The sequence below is a fragment of the Helianthus annuus genome, chromosome 13 (genome assembly GCF_002127325.2).
Source record: "Helianthus annuus cultivar XRQ/B chromosome 13, HanXRQr2.0-SUNRISE, whole genome shotgun sequence".
NCBI classification, from domain to species: domain Eukaryota; kingdom Viridiplantae; phylum Streptophyta; class Magnoliopsida; order Asterales; family Asteraceae; genus Helianthus; species Helianthus annuus.
Genome location: NC_035445.2, coordinates 84,072,857 through 84,089,698, shown reverse-complemented (window position 1 = coordinate 84,089,698; position 16,842 = coordinate 84,072,857). Strand labels below are relative to the sequence as shown.

General features: G+C 36.5%; 3 protein-coding genes across 6 annotated transcripts; all 3 read left to right on the top strand.

The window, feature by feature from the left end:
* Positions 1–881: 881 nt before the first annotated feature.
* LOC110898407 (transcription factor-like protein DPB) lies at positions 882–5,489 on the top strand. Its single transcript, XM_022145191.2, has 9 exons — positions 882–1,436; positions 2,662–2,741; positions 3,173–3,216; positions 3,426–3,488; positions 4,192–4,338; positions 4,507–4,575; positions 4,671–4,769; positions 4,868–4,938; positions 5,037–5,489. The coding sequence occupies exons 1-9, from the start codon at positions 1,174–1,176 to the stop codon at positions 5,254–5,256; spliced, it is 1,056 nt and encodes a 351-aa protein (XP_022000883.1). The 5' UTR covers positions 882–1,173; the 3' UTR covers positions 5,257–5,489.
* A 1,620-nt stretch (positions 5,490–7,109) lies between these two features.
* Positions 7,110–12,003, top strand: LOC110898405 (protein PTST homolog 3, chloroplastic). 4 transcript variants are annotated; one of them, XM_022145186.2, is made up of 13 exons: positions 7,126–7,463; positions 7,567–7,692; positions 8,232–8,380; positions 8,449–8,610; positions 8,717–8,828; positions 8,946–9,021; positions 9,894–9,944; positions 10,036–10,089; positions 10,227–10,346; positions 10,426–10,550; positions 11,385–11,436; positions 11,511–11,642; positions 11,776–12,003. In XM_022145186.2, exons 1-12 carry the CDS (start codon positions 7,306–7,308, stop codon positions 11,607–11,609), a joined length of 1,284 nt encoding a protein of 427 aa, XP_022000878.1. In that variant the 5' UTR covers positions 7,126–7,305; the 3' UTR covers positions 11,610–11,642; positions 11,776–12,003. The 4 variants fall into 4 exon arrangements, 3 of the variants coding, with proteins under 3 accessions (XP_022000878.1, XP_022000877.1, XP_035837920.1); XM_022145185.2 differs by having other exon boundaries at positions 7,129–7,463; positions 11,722–12,003; XM_035982027.1 differs by having other exon boundaries at positions 7,133–7,463; positions 8,294–8,380; positions 11,722–12,003.
* Positions 12,004–12,792: 789 nt separating this feature from the next.
* Positions 12,793–15,610, top strand: LOC110898406. Its single transcript, XM_022145190.2, has 6 exons — positions 12,793–13,201; positions 13,314–13,411; positions 14,209–14,280; positions 14,776–14,900; positions 15,088–15,160; positions 15,273–15,610. The coding sequence occupies exons 1-6, from the start codon at positions 12,931–12,933 to the stop codon at positions 15,375–15,377; spliced, it is 744 nt and encodes a 247-aa protein (XP_022000882.1). The 5' UTR covers positions 12,793–12,930; the 3' UTR covers positions 15,378–15,610.
* The last annotated feature ends 1,232 nt before the right edge of the window (positions 15,611–16,842 follow it).

Sequence of the window (16,842 nt, the reverse complement as noted above, 5' to 3'; positions counted from 1 at the left end):
CAATTATCTATAACAAATATATTACTAATATATTTTGATATAAACAATAATTACTAATAAAGTATCATATCACATGTACAAGTAACGAAAATTTAACTGTTCTTTTGTTTTACTAATTTATCTAAATAAGTGATTTCATTAATAAAGATTATATACAAGTTTATAATTTACATTTTTCGTCATTCAACCCGTGTAATACACGGGGTTGTAAGCTAGTTGCATATAAATTAAAATAGTATCATCAAAATAAATATAACAAAAGATATGTTAATTCTCTATATAATAAAACACTAGAATGAAACATTACTAAAGAAAAAGTTATTGAAAAATAAAACTAAGAATTCAATATTTCCGGGTATATATTTCGGGCAAACTAGTCTATACTTTGGGTATCTGAGCCAAACATCACTAAGGGGCTGTTTGTTTACCTCTTAGTGAGGCTCTTAATGGTTCAGATCTGTTACTGGTTCAGCACTTGATGGTTCAGACTATTTGTTTCGCGAGCAGATGTCTGAATGGTTCAGACATTTGCCTCTGAATGGTTAAGTATTATACTAAGTCTGAATGGTTAAGACCTCTATTCTGAATTGGTCAGATATTTGCCTCTGAACGGTTAATCATTATACTGGCTCTTAATGGTTCAGACCTCTTACTGGTTCAACACTTAATGGTTCAGACCTCTTACTGGTTCAGCACTTAACCATTCAGATGCTGCCAAACAGCCCTTAAATATTTTGATGTTTTGTATTTCTGATATACCCGTCGGGCTCGAGTATTTTTACCATTATCAGTGCCTGTAATTTTACTTAATAAAAACAAAATAAATAAAATAAAAATAAAAAAGAAATTTGTACAAACCCTCATTAGATTTCCCTCCTTCCTCAATTTCCTCTTCTTGAACCAACGCCTCTCACACCTCACCTTCTCAACTCATCATCTAATCAACACGTTACAAATCCCACCAACATCACCCTCTGCTAATTCACCATCTTTATACACACCTTTCCCCTTAAAAAACCCCCCAATTTCACTAAAAACACAATCTTTATCTGCAAATTTCCAATCTTTTTGCTTTCATCTTCAAACCCTCAACTTCATATTACAAACCCAGATCTAATTCACTCTAATTCCATCTGGGTATCCTTCCAATTCGTGATTCTTTGATGAATTTTGATGGGATCGAATGATAATTTGGAAAATGTTGTTGGGAATACAAACCCGTTTCCAGTTGGTGGTAGTTCTAGAGGAGTCGGGTCGACCCGGTCGTGGGGCACAACCGGGTCGGGTCAATCCGTTTCCACTAGTGGTAGTGCCGGGTCGCCGTCGACCCGGAGTGAGGCTGCAATGGCGGCGACTCCTGCGAGTGAGAACACGTTTTTGAGGTTGAATCACCTTGAAATTCACGCTGATGATGCTGGATCTCAAGGGGCTGCTGGGTCAGTTTTTTTTGGGTTAATTTTGTTTCAATTCGTTGACTTTTTGATTGACATGAAATTGTCAATTGTTGGAGGAAATTAATCAAATTATTTCATACCTTACAATAAGTTGTTTAAACTTTAAAGCATGAAAGTTTTGATCTTGATGATGTAAAGTTTTGCTATGTTTTTATGACTTATGATGAGTGTATTGTTGTTGAAGATTAGGGTTTGATTGTTATGAATCTGGTTTCCTTTATTGATGATTCTTATGGTTAATAGGAAGTTTTAACTGTCAAATAAATTACGCCCTGCTTGGGGTATGCGCATATAATGTATATATGTGTGGGCCATCGGGGGGCCAAAAGTGAAAGTGCACTAATTTTAACATTATTTTACTAATATCGTGAAAATAATGTTAAAAACTGAGGACGGTTAATCATGTATCATGTGGTGGCGTTGATAGTTGAAAGACAAAAGGGTACATGCACTAATCGGTTTTTGTCCCGAGTGTTATTTGCCTTATGTCCAAGGCTTGATGCAAAACTACTATCGAGCCGGGGGTCTCACTGGAAGCAGCCTCTCTATTCCTATGGGGTAGAGGTAAGGCTGTCTACATCTTACCCTCCTCAGACCCTACCTTTGCTTTGCTATTGGTGAGATTTACTGAGTATGATGATGAACTGTCAAATAAATTAGTGTTTTTTGGGCTTGATCATCATGATATTATGATGTGAAAATGTATGTTTTACAAAAGCAGGTGTTTGTAAACTTTGTATTAGCTAGTTTTCAGAATCTGCATAGGTTTGAACTTTTAAGTTATAATGATTCGGTAGAACTTTCTTTTGATAATCTTAAGTTTTAATGTCGACGGGTAATGTGACATTTAGACTTTTATTTTAGAGTAAACTTCCGTTTTGCTCCCTGTGGTTTGGTCACTTTAACGGTTTTGCCCCAAACCTTTAAAAATAGCCATTTTACTCCCTGATGTTTTGGTTTTGTTGCCAGTTTGCCCCCTGCGGGGAGCAAAATGGAAACACAAACAATTTGGATGGAGTTAGAGGCGGGGAGCAAACTGGCAAAAAACCGAAACATCAGGGAGCAAAATGGCTATTTTTAAAGGTTTGGAGCAAAACCGTTAAAGTGAACAAACCATAGGGAGCAAAACGGAAGTTTACTCTTTATTTTAAGTTTGGCAGTCGGATAAAGTTTGTGTTTGGTGATACTGATGAGTAGCTTTAACCAGGAATAAGAAGAAAAAACGAGCTCAACGTGCAACCGGAGGAGATAAAGGCGGTAGAGGACTTCGTCAGTTTAGCATGAAAGGTTTAATCTCTGTCTGCACATTCCTTTTTCTTTTTTCTCATAAAAATGATTATCTGTTCACACTAACATGGTTTTCTATGTGAGCTAACGGTGGCATATTCGGCCCGTTTATGAGTAAACGGGTTACTTTGGGTTATGCTTATATTCCAACGGGTCAAACAAATAGCGTCTTTGAAAAGTTAACTACAACAGAAACATGTCAAACGGTTGAAAGTCACCCAAAGCGTAATTTAAAATTTTGAAACATCCTAAATCTTATCATAAAAAGAATTAGATTATTGTCGTAACAATATAGCTTTTGTAGACGTTTAACGCCATTGATTAATAACCTATAATTTTCGAAAAAGAAAAGTCAAAGGCTTTGACCCGTTATCCAAACCACTAATTGCTGTGCTGTGAGCTAATGCTTTCTTTGATTGCGTCATGGCTAGTGTGTGAGAAAGTTGAAAGCAAGGGAAGAACCACTTATAATGAGGTCAGTGGATTCATTTTAATCGTATTCTCGAGTCCTCATCATGTCCTATTTGTATTATTTAAATCTTTTTTTTTTCAGTTATATTATTTTAACCACTTATATCTCGAGTCCTCATCATGACGTACTTTCTACACTTGAACCAACGTATTTCATATCTTTCGAAATGCACCGTGTTATAAAAAAACTGAAATAGATAATTTGATTTTCAGGTTGCAGATGAACTTGTAGCTGAATTTTCAGATCCCGGCAATGGCGATCAAGCTCCAGACCAGGTTTGTGTCACTTTAACAACTTTACGTTTAGATGTGTTGGTTTTATAAATAGGTTATTTGCTATGCAGTTAATGTGGTAAAATATCGGATATCGGTAAAGGACCGATATTTGAAATATAGGTTATCTCGGTGAGATATCGGTGGGATATTGATAATTTTAATATAATACAGAATTTATATATATAGCAATTTAACACCAATAATTCAGTGTCATATAAGTGATATATCGGTTATATCAGTGATATATCGGTCAAATATCGGTACCGATATTTGACACCGATATTTTACTAAGGGACCGATACGACCGATATAACCGATATCTCACCGATATTAACTGCAAAGGTTATTTGTTAACTGATATTACAAAAAAACGGACGTTTGGCCACTCTCAACCCGTTTGACCCGTTTCTCTTTTATCTCAAGTGATTTGACCGATTGATCTGGTTTGAGATAAAACACTATTCAAATCAACCCGTACATAATTAAACGGGTCAAACATACCACATTTTACTTAAAACAGTTAAAACTTATTAGTTTTTTGGGTAAAGGGTTACCCCGGTAAATTTAACTTATTAGTTACAGTAGTCAGACAGGTAACTTTAACTTTGAAAACTTTCTTGGGAACAATATCGATCATTTTACCTTGCAATTATTGTATTTTGGTTTATATTTTTCTTCTCTAACTTTTGAATATTCATCACAGCAACAATATGATGAGAAGAATATCCGTAGACGAGTATATGATGCACTAAATGTTCTCATGGCTATGGATATCATTTCTAAAGATAAAAAGGAAATACAGTGGCGCGGTCTACCTCGAACTAGTCTGAACGATATCGAAGAACTAAAGGTCTCATTTGTTTCTTTTTACTTAACTAATGTTGAGGTGGTAAAACGATCGGGAAAGCACCTTTTTGTTCAAAGTTTTGGTTTTTTAATAAACAATTAGTGTGTCGATTTGAACAATTTTGAAGTATTTATTTATTTATTTATATATTACGTCATTTAAATGTCTCAGAGTGAGCGTCTTGCTCTCAAGAACAGAATTGAGAAGAAAACTGCTTATTTGCGAGAACTCGAAGATCAAGTGAGAACCGGCTTATATGATTTGTATCGGCAATCGAGTATTAACCTTCTTTTTTAAGTTTTTGCTGAAGTGTTTTTTTTTTTTTCATTATAAAGCATGTAGGTCTTCAAAATCTAATTAAACGGAACGAGCAGTTATATGGCTCTGGAGACACACCAAGTGGTGGAGTGGCTTTACCTTTTATACTCGTTCAGGTACGGTTCTTCGAAAAACGTATTGACCAGATCATTAAATTTCTGTTATGAATTTTTACCCATATGTAAGCTAGCTTTTTGCTGTCTGGTAATTTTAGACCCGCCCTCATGCGACTGTCGAGGTGGAAATTTCAGAAGATATGCAGCTCGTTCACTTTGACTTCAACAGGTTAGTTCATAGCAATAGCGCACGTTTGGTTTATTACTTTATTAAAAATTATAATTTACCACAGTAAGTATTAAGTTTTATTCTTGATATAATTGCAGTACACCGTTTGAGTTACATGATGACAATTATGTCCTCAAGGCCATGAAGTTAAGCGGGGGATCAAACAATGTTTGTACAGACGGAGGTGTCGGGTCCAGCATGTCTGCCATGGTTCAGCCTCCCGCCCCTTTGCCGCCACCAAGGTCCGCCAGACCTCCGCCATCGCCATCGCCGCCACTTCCCGGTATACTAAAGGGGCGTGTTAAGTATGAGCATTAGTCAGATACAACCTCTGCTATATCTGTATATTGTGTGTTCATATTCTGCTTTGCTAATGGCGGATTTGTGCTTCATATATGGATCATAATGTTTTTTTTTTTTTTTTTTTTTTTTGTATTTGAATTTATGGTAGTTTATTTTAATTTTTTTTTTGTTTTTCGACTGTATATTGGAAGCATGTCATTTATGTTTAAGATTATACCATATATATAAATATATGGTCTCATTGCTCACCAAGTACTAACATCTCTCAAGTTAACCTGAGGTACATGAAGCCGCTAAAAACGGGTGTTTTCGTGTTATTGGATTTTAGAAGCACGCAAGTGTGTTGTGGTATTGAGGATTCGGAGGAAGACATGTTACACCCCGTTTTCGGTTTCATGGCTCGATTAAGCGGATCGTTAGAGCGGCTAATGTGTAATGAAAGCTAGGTTATCTCTGAATTATAGGCAAATGTTGAGGGGGAAAAGTGTAAATTGGTAATTGAACCTACAACTTAAAAACCCTAAAGCCGTATGTGAGCCAAACCTTTCATTAGGGGTGTTCACGGTCTGGTTTTGACGGTTTTTGGGTCAACCTGTGAGCCAAACCATTAGTAACAACTTTCTATTATCGAAAACCGAAACCGAACCATTGCAAACGGTTTGGTTGGGTTGATTTCATGGTTTGGGCTTTATTAAGCTCTTATATGAAAAACACAAAATAAAAATAAAATGAACTATCCAAAAATACATAATACATGTTTTCATATAATTGAACATATCTTAATTGGTTCAAGCACTTCAATTTATTGTACTACATTTGTTCATATGTTCAAAGACAAAACTGAGATGGAACAGATGGCTAATTTGATTATGAGGGATATGGATTGTGGGCTCCATCTGCATTTCAATTATAGTCTCAGCTCCATTTTTATTAAACCTAGTATAAACTACAAATACTAATAGTTAAATATGTGTTAGGTGAGGTTACTGTAAAAATGATTTTTTTTTTGTGAGAAGGCATAAGAATTGACATATAGGCATTATGTTTTGTACTTATGCATGATGTTTTGGCAAAAATAAACCAAACATAACAATTTAAGACACAATGCAATGAATTATAGGCATGAAATTTAAAACGCAATTAAAACACACTACTTAACGTTCTTGGCATGGTGTTTTAAGCCTAAAATTCATTGCATTGTGTCTTACATTGTTATATTTGGTGTTTTTCTTGCCAAAATCTTACACGTTTTGTCCTTTAAGCCAAACCAAGTTAGAAATTTCAGTTAAATGATGTCACATGCACCGCACACGAGGGTAGAATAGTCTTTTCCCCTGACCATTCTATTTCCCTCATTTAAAACCCTCAATCGTTGTCAGGGGAAAAGACTATTCTACCCTCGTGTGCGGTGCACGTGACATCATTTAACTAAAATTTCTAACTTGGTTTGGCATAAACGACAAAACATATAAGATTTTGAAACATTAAGTACAAAACCGACCAGTTTTGAAGACAAAGAACACCGTCTGCAATTTGCTACAAACATAAAGAATAAAACTTGTAATTTACTCTAAAAATAATATACTTAAACTTTACGGCTTGTAATTTACTCTAATAATAAATAATATACTTAAACTTTACGGTCTGGTCCAATCAAATCTGATTTTAGGTATAAACCATAACCAAACAATTTACTACGGTTTGCATTTTATGAAATTGACTGACCAAAAATGTAGACAAAAACCGACCGTAAAACCAGACCGATACTCCGTTTAAATGAATAAGTAAACATCTCTAATTTCTGTCCCTGTTAAACTTTGTAGCAACTTGCTGGATGGGGTTTATTTTGGAGACATCTTTGGGAACATTTGAACCATTTCTTTTTGCATCCACGGCTACATGAGATATTATTTAGTGTGTAGTTAATTATATTTCCACTACCACTAATCCGTAATTAACTAACTGAAAGGAAAGGATGAAGAGATAGGGAACCATCTCTCACCTGAATAACCGGTGGTTGCACTGGTGGATCTGTAGAAATATCTCAATGCTCCATCTCCACATATGATTTCCACCATGACTCTCTCTCACGTCATCCTTCCTTCCTACAAACTCTTCTTTTTCGCCGCTCCAGAGCCTCGATTCTCTCAACTCCGTCATCCTCACGGCGGCAGGTTTCTCGCCGGAGTTTGCGCTTCGTCTTCGTCACCGAGTAAAACGAGGTTTTATGCTTCAAATTCACTTTCAATTGCATGTGTGTGTGTTTGTGTTGATTTTGTTGTGAATTGAGTATCGATTAAGAGTGTTTTTGATTTGTTGTGTTAGTGTTGGGCGTAGGAGACAGACGAAGACGAATGCAGATCTGTGTAACGATTTACGTGAGTTTATTTCTGAAATTGGACTTCCTGATGGACATGTGCCTTCGTTGAAGGAGCTTTCGCAGCATGGCAGGTTTACTCTGTTGCATTATCTCTCTCTGATTTTAGCTTAATTGCTTGCAGTTGCACACATATGCTGATATGAATGTTATACCTATTATAGCAGTCATGGTACTAGAAATTGCTTGGACAATTAGGTACAGTTAATTAGAGGCCTTGTATGTTTGGCTTGCATTGAACTCAAGTTTGTATTATCAACAGTAAGGAGAGTATTTTCATATATTAGGTGAGGTAAGTTAATAACGGAAAACCGAAAATTTACAAGCTGTAGCAACCTAGTTAAGCTGTGAATAAATAAACAAAAATATTCTACGTTAGGAAGGCCGACTCGCTTTTCATACGGAAACTGGTTCAATATTTCATGACGTCTCGATATAAATTTATCGTGTTACCAATGTGTTTCCCCCCAATCTTATGGCAACATATAACAACTTTATGAAAGCACACTTTTTTGTTAAAACAGAAAGATAGTTTTTTATGCTAATGGAAATGATTACTAATTGTAGCAACTTTTTTTGAATTATTCCCGTTTGCTCTTACATTATTGTATAGGCAAGACCTTGCAAACATTGTGAGACGGAGAGGATATAAACTTATTAAAGAGCTTCTTGCAGCCTCACAAGAGATCAAAGTATCTGATTCTGATGCAGAAGGGAGCTTGACCGAGGATATAGCTAATAAAGAAGTAGATGAACTGACAGGTAGATTCTATTGGTTTTTTCATTTATTTATGTTATAAAATCCCACTGAACAATCACTATAATAATAGGTCCGGATGAGAATATAAAAGAGTTGACTGAATACATGTCATCGTCACATGAAGACATGTTATCTCCACATGAAAACATGTTAGGTGAAGGTTCAACGAAATTATCATTGCAGGAAAAAGTGGCAAAGTTTATTCAGAGTGGAGAACTGGAAGAAATTGAAGGCATATATTTTTGTCCTTTGGGGTCCATTAAATAATATTTATCCTTGTATTTATTTCATTAATTCTTCAAATATAAGTTAACCTCACGGTGCTTGTTGATGTTCAGGAAGTGAGGAGCCAAGCAGTAAAGTTCTTTGCGAATCTGACTCTGCGAGTTTAGATTTAGAAAATGGAAGTGTATTGACTTCCCAGCTTGTTGATTCAACATCTCAATTGAGGTTTGCGTTGTTACTTCTGCTACATTACTTACGCATCTGTATATTTTAATTATACCTGCTTGTATGCTTGATCATATGGTTTAATGATTCTTATTCATACATTCACATCATTCGTAGGAATATTACTTCCAGCGATCAAGTAGCAAGTGACGAGGCTGCTAACACCGATAAGGACTTGGAAGTTGAGTTCGAGGTCGTTTCATATCAACTAATTCTCTCTTCTCTCTCTCTCTCTCTCTCTCACACACACACACACACACACACACACACACTCACACCCATAGTCACCTAATTCGCGGTTCGCTCCGGTTCGGGTACGCGGTTCGGGTTCGCAATTCGCTAGTTGGGACGAATTCGGTTCGGAAGGGGGTAGGTTCATTTCGGTACGGTCCGGTACGATTCAGTTCGGTGTACCATTCCTTTCCATTCGGTATACACAAATTAAAACAAAAATTACTAATTTTATAAATCCAAATAAGTAAACAACTTTTTTAGGTTAAAATTGAAAAGGTAAAAATATAGAGATTTGAGGATGAAATATGTAACTTAATAAAAAAAGCTTTAGGTTAATATTTATAATAACATAAACATAAAGGATGAAATATGTAAATAAAAGAGGTTTTAGGTTAAAAGAGATGAAAGAAACGCAACGTACAGCCTCCAACTCCATCTTCTCCTCCATTTTCACTAGGGTTCATCATTATCACAGGTAAGGTTTAATTTTTTCATCTTCATCACCATTCGCCGAATTGATGAACATGATGCGCTGAATTGAGCGAATTAGGTGACTATGGTACTGGCGCCGTATCCAACCCTAATACGTATTGACCCTTAAAATTCGCTATTATTGCAAACGGAATTCAGTGAATTGGTGCAGCAAATTCGCAGAATTGAATGGAATGAAACGCTGAATTCATGGAGTGAATTCGCGAATTCGAACCGTATTATACAAAAACGAATTCCGTATGGTACGAAACGTACCAATACGAAATTCGCCACTTTTCTAGCGAATTAGGTGACTATGCTCACACCGCCATGCTCACGTGATCTTTTTGTGTGAGATAGATGATAACAAAGGAGGATGAACCTGAAATCAACCGTATCAAAGTTATGCTGGTATTATATCTATCTCATCGTTCATCATGAGCTTGTTATTGGATCTTCATATCTTTTGTAAATTTTCTAATTGTTTTTTTTATGTCCTTAGCATAACAAGGAGTTGGAATTGTCTCAGTTGAAGGAACAGATTGAGAAGAACAAGGTAATTCTTCTGGTTTTATACTGAATCATTATGTTAATATATATGCCAGTATATAGAATGTTCACTATATTATGCATCTTTTGTGTCCAACAAGACCACAACTAATAACTGGTTATCAATGTACCTTGCTTGCACAGCAAGCTTTGTCTGAACTACAAGCTAAAGCCGAAACAGAGATAAGTAAAGCACAGAAACTTCTCTTGGATAAAGATGCAGAGTTACTTGCAGCTGAAGAAAGCCTTTCTGGATTAAAACAGGTAACTTACCGTTTGTTATTTTACATCGTCAATCACAAACGTCAAATTTTTACGTTAATGGAGGCTTTCACTTCGCTAGGTTCAAGTTGAATACTGGGGGGAAGGTGAGACTGTACAGGTGGCGGGTAGCTTTAATGGGTGGCATCATGGTGTAACATTGGATCCACAGCCTACTTCAAATATCACAGACCCTGTTGAATTGAGGTTTTAAACTCTCTAATTGCTGAAACGATTAAATTCAATATGGTTAGCTCAAAAGGAAACACGTCAAGTGAGTCAAAGGGGTTGACTGTGGCCCGAAGTTTATTTTCCATGCACAAAAACCTCCTAAATCATTTTACTCATAGATTAACTTTATTATTTATTTATATATAACTTCTGTAATCGTATTTGACACTAACTTTTCTAAAGTTGTAAACAGAAAGTGTTTCAGGTCAACCCAACCCATTTTGACCCGTACCAGTTACCCACCCCACCCATTATCCCACCTCTACATAGAGAGAGATTAGGGTTAAAACTTCCTGGACATTGACTTTAGCTTGAAAATAATAATAGCAAAACTTTTTTTTTTGAGTAAAATGCCATTTTCGTCCCTGAGGTTTGGCTAGTTTTGCGACTTTCGTCCAAAGGTTTGCTTTCCCGCATTTGGATCCAAAAGGTTTGAAATCTTGCCATTTTCATCCGGCTCGTTAACTCCATCCATTTTTCTCTGTTAAGTCAGGGGTATTTCCGTCTTTTTTGTTAACTTAAGGGCAATTCGGTGTTTTTCACAATACCCCTGAAAAAGACCCCTATAAGTTAACAAAAAGGATGAAATTACCATTTACTTAACGGAGAAAAATGGATGGAGTTTTTGAGCCGGATGGGAATAGCAAGATTTCAAACCTTTTGGATCCAGATGCAGAAAAACAAACCTTTGGACAAAAGTCGCAAAACGGGCGAAACCTCAGGGACGAAAATGGCATTTTACTCTCTTTTTTTTCCACTTATCTGCTTAAAGACACCTTTTAACTTTGAAGAATGATATATTTATATCAGGAATACTAGGCTGTGGAGGTCCATGTTGTGGCTATATCCTGGGATTTACGAGGTATGTGATTCACTAGCATCAATTTATTATCTTGAATAAATAGAAGTATTGTTTAAAGCTTGCAACACATGCAGATCAAATATATAGTTGATGGCAAATGGATGATTGATCCCATGAAAGAAGTGGTAACCCGGGGATCCATACAGAACAATGTTCTTCGAGTCGATAGATGATGGTGAATAATTCCATATGTACATACCATTCAGGTATCATAAGTTCTTTTTTCATGTGGGGCATTTCACTTTTGAAATAACTTGAGATGACTCGTTTTTCTTCGGTTGTTAGATGTTGATGATTAGATAGGTGACTATTAATGGATGTGGTACAATCAACATGTAGGCAGTTGTTCACAAGCTGGAGAGTTGAGATGGGGTCTTGTATGATGAAGCGCTTTTTTGTATATTCATAATGCAGTTAGGGTTTTACATTTCTGCTTAGAAAGTTAACATGTTTTGTCATCTCTGGACTCGAATTGGTGGGGGCTTCTGGCTCATGGACCATATATAGTAATAAAACCACCCTGAGCCTGTTGATATACATGAGGATTGGTTTGATCACTTCTGGTGATGCTTGTGTATAAGAAAAGAAATGCCGAAAAAGTGAAAATACGGTTGCAACTCAACTCGATCCATGTTATATTAAATGGATACAATTAAAATATGAAAGAATGAAAATATTAACACACTTAAGTTGTGTTACAGAGTTTCATTAAAGGGGAGAAAAGAAGAGAAAATAAGAGTTTTTTTTGCCTAAACTTGATCTTCAAAGAGAGAGACAGAGTAATACGTGAGAAGATGCATTCCACAAGTCAAGACCTATGACTCGGCGGTGTTCCTCATTTAGATCTGCACTATAGCGAAAGGAGTGCGTCGTCGCATATCATGCTGTCATATAAGATATAGCTTGTGTGTAAGAATTAGCAACCACTTTCATACCGTCTAGGACGCATTTGTTGTTTGGTCTTTTAATTTATGATACCGGAAATAGACTCCATAAGATTTAGGACATCGACCTCTATAAATTATTTGTGTGATGAAAATAACACGAAGTCATGTAGTTATACCAGTAGTGGTATAAAGACATGGATGAAACCAGCTAGGCTACCATCGTAGACAATAATCACTAGACATGGTGTGGTGGTAAAGTGTCTTTCTTGTATAAAAAAAAAAAACATTTTCCTTCCAATTTCCAAACAAGGTTTTAAAGTCACCAAAAACAATTTCCTCTTAATAAAACAAGTTGAAATTGAAATCACTTTCGAAACCCCATACGATGATTCTTGAAAAATCTAATGAAAAAACACTTTTCTTAAAAAAAAAAAAAAGCAAAAACAAAAGGATAATATCTGGTGGAAAGAAGGAACTCGTGGAGACCACGTCCCACTAACGAATTTTCATCAAAATACCCAAAACGTGTCTCTTTCTTTGCCTTTCCCCCTCTATTCTTTCACCCCTTAAACAACAGACACACACTAAACCAGTAACCTTTCAAGAAATGGCAATAACAATGTTGAGCAGTGCTTCATTTCACAGACTCACACCCTCCATTTCAACTTCACTTCCACTTATACCTTCCACTGTTTCATCCTTAGCCAAATGTATACCCACAACCAGCAGGCACAAGTCTTCTTATATCACAACTTTTGCACTTAAAAAACCACTTCAACAACAAACAATGGAAACGGTGGAGGAGACTGATGAAACCGAAACCGTGTTGTACTCGGCCTCTCCTCTCCCTCTTCTCCTACTTGCAGCCCTTCCAGGAGGTGTGTGATTAACTACCTTAACAAATAACAATGTAGCTTATCTTATGTTATCTTCATTTGGTTGGTTTAATGAATTGTATCTTGAATTGTTTGATTATGTGAATCATGTTAGCCGGGACGGTTAGATCGCTGTTTGGGCCTTTTGTTGAGCTTGTTAAGTCATGGGGTCTGCCTGACTGGCTTGTCCATTGGGGTCATCCTGGTAACATGGTAGGTATACTTACTAGTTACTTACTTACTTTCAGTTTGATAAAAAAATTAAGGGGCTGTTTGTTTACCTCTTAACGAGGCTCTTAATGGTTCAGACATCTTAGTGGTTCAACACTTAATAGTTTAGACTGTTTGTTTCACGAGCAGATAATGATTAAGCATTATACTGAGTCTGAATGGTTAAGACCTCTAATCTGAATTGGTCAGACATTTGCCTCTGAACGGTTAAGCATTATACAGGCTCTTAATGGTTCAGACGTCTTACTTGTTCAGCACTTAACCATTCAGATGTTGCCAAACAGCCCCTTAATTTATCTTCTTTTGACATAGTTACCAAGGGGGTTGCTAAACGGGCTGTGTTCGCGGGTTGATTGATGGGTCTAACATCCGTTTTACCCGATTTATTTCACATTTGAATATTTTTAAAATTAGAATTTTACAACAAAAACTACAATTGTATATAAAACACTTACATTTTACTTAAATCTTTTATGTTAATTTCTCTTTTAAGTTATAATAAATTATGACATGCGATACCCAACTAATATAATTTATGGCATAAAACATATTAAAAATATACAAATAAAATGTAAATGGGTTAAGCGGGTCAACCTGCCAACTTGCTAGGTTGACACAAACTAGATCCGTTTAGCTAAACAGGTTCGCGGGTTCAACTTGAAATTGACCCGAATCCGTTTAGACTAAACACAAACCGCGAATGTCGTGTTAGGTTTGTGTCGTGTCAGAAAGTCACACCCCTAGTAGTGACGTGATTGATTTCATTCATCATCTTGTAGGCAGTCGTGCTCTTCGCCATGGGTGGTTATGGAACTTATTTAGGTTTTCGGATTCGGTTCTCTGATGATGTGGTAAGAATCTTTGCTATGATTTTAGCTAATAATCATGTGTTATAAAACCGAAAGGGTTGACACAGTAAAAAAACCAATATGCTTTTTTAATTTTACAAGGTGTTGGTATATTAAATTTATTCGTGAAATCAACAATAAATGTCGATGGTGATTTTTATTGACGTGGATGTCATGTCTGCTGACGTTAAACAATAGTCATTTAATTTATATCGCTTTATATCAAAGTTATACAAAAAAGGTTATCCATGTCAGCATTTTTGCATATTTGGATTGCCTCTTTATCAAATCTTGACCCATTTAATAACCTAAAAAAAAAAAATTAAGGTGTAACAAGTCATTATTTGAGTTTAGTGATTTTAACAAACCAAAAATTGAGTGTCCTTTTCATGCAATGTTGGTTTTTTATGGTATTAACCCAAATAAAAACTGTACATGAATAGCAGAAAATAAAAAAAAAAAAAAATATACTGATTGACATTGGATGAATGAATTTAGGAGGAAAAGGCAATGGCTAAAGATTTGCATCCTAAACTCCTTGCCGGAATGTTCTTCTTCTTCGCTCTCGGAGCCACTGGTGGTGTGACCTCTCTACTTACTTCCGACAAGCCCATCCTAGAAAGGTAACCGTTATAATGTGTGCGTATAATGTTGTAGGTTTAAGATTCATTGCTGACAGGTAAGACTGTCTACATCTTACCCTCCTTAGCTTTGCTATTGGTGGGATTTACTGAGTATGATGATGAATGATGATGATACGAGTCTTTCGAAAACTAACTTGTACATTGTATATACATTGGTTGCTTGCAGTCCTCATGCTGTGACAGGGTTGATCGGTCTAACGCTTTTAGCCATACAAACAGCATTGCCAACATTATTTGAGGTAAACCCGACTCTCAACCATATTTTCAGCTATTTTTATTTTCATAAATATGTAAGTGAAAGGACAGTGATATGATATTGATGTTTTTATCGATCGTGCTAATGACTTGTAGGGAAATCCGGGGCTAAGGAATGTTCATGGGATATTAGGTAGTGGGATTATGACATTGTTTCTAGTACATGCGTATCTTGGTCTTCAGCTCGGTTTGAGTTACTAATCTGATTATGACGGTTTTGTCATTCGTTTTATCGATGAATAATTGCATAGCAGTTAGCCTTCTGGAGACATTTATAAGTTGTATTCATTTTTTTTGTCAAAATTGATGTGTTTAAATTCACAGGTAAAGCTGTAAGTGTTTCTGAAGCTTTTTTTTTAGTTGGGATTGAAACTCTTGAAAGATGTCACTCTAAACAAATTTATAAGCTAATTAGTTTTAGAATTTATATATTATCTCCAATCGTGTATGTCAAGTAATTTCCCGCCTGGTATCGGACATACCCGTTAGTTTTTAAAAGATGCATGGGATTTTAAAATACATTTTCTTCTTAGACCATGTGTAGTGGTAGAAGGTTATAATGCCCCCACCATGGGGCATTATACGACACGTGGCGTCCTAGTCAGCAAGGGGGCATTATAGTAAAAGTGGTGTAGTGGGGCATTATGCCAATAACTAGAGGTGGCAATCTTGACCCAAAGGCTTTCAAGTGGGTTAGTTTGGGTTACTTTTAAAATTATATGGGTTAGTTTGGGTAAGATATTTTAACTAAACGGGTCACAACGGGTCAATTGAAATTCCATCTTGTTATTTTCGGGTCAAAACGGGTCGACAATTTTAAAGAAATGGGTCGATGTGGGTTAGCACCTTAAATAAACGGGACATGTTTCGGATCAGAATGGGTTTTGGCACGGGGTGGGTTTTGGATCAGAACGGGTCGGTTTGGATCGGGTTCGGGTCGACACGGGTTTCCGCACGGGACGGGTTTCAGATCGCAACGGGTTTTAGGTCGACACGAGTTTCCGCATGGGACGGGTTTCGGATCGCAACTGGTTTTAGGCCGAAACGAGTTTCCGCACGGGACGGGTTTCGGATCGCAACGGGTTTTAGGCCGACATGAGTTTCCGCACGGGACGCGTTTCGGGTCGGGACGGGTTTCAGTTTGGTTTCGTTTTTTGTTTCGGTTTGGTCGGTTTTTTCGGTTTCGTTTCGAATCGGTTTCAATATTTTCAGTTTTTTTTTTGTTTCGTTTCGGTTTCGATTTTTTGTTTCCGTTTGGTCGGTTTATTCGGTTTCGTTTCGGTTGAGTTTTGATTTTTAGTTTCGTTTTAATCAGATTTTTTTGTTTCGTTTTGAATCGGTTTTGATCTTTTCAGTTTTTTGTTTCGTTTCAGTTCGGTGAGCCATAAACCGTTGTCTTCGGCTAGCGAGACTGCAACATTAGAATTGGCAAAGAGTCCAATGGTGCCAATGCCTGATGCTAGTCTTCTTGTTGGTTTTAATGTGTAGTCTACACTTTCATCCTGGGCCAAATTGGCGGCAGCCACATCTGTGCGTTTGTCACTGGAGAGCTTCGGGATGGCCAGAAAAGTGCTGAAAATTTGGTTCAACTTTGTCACTGGAGCCATGGTTGTTATGGTTATGGTGTTGAGTTGATAAGAGTATTATGGGTTTTGATTTTTTATTT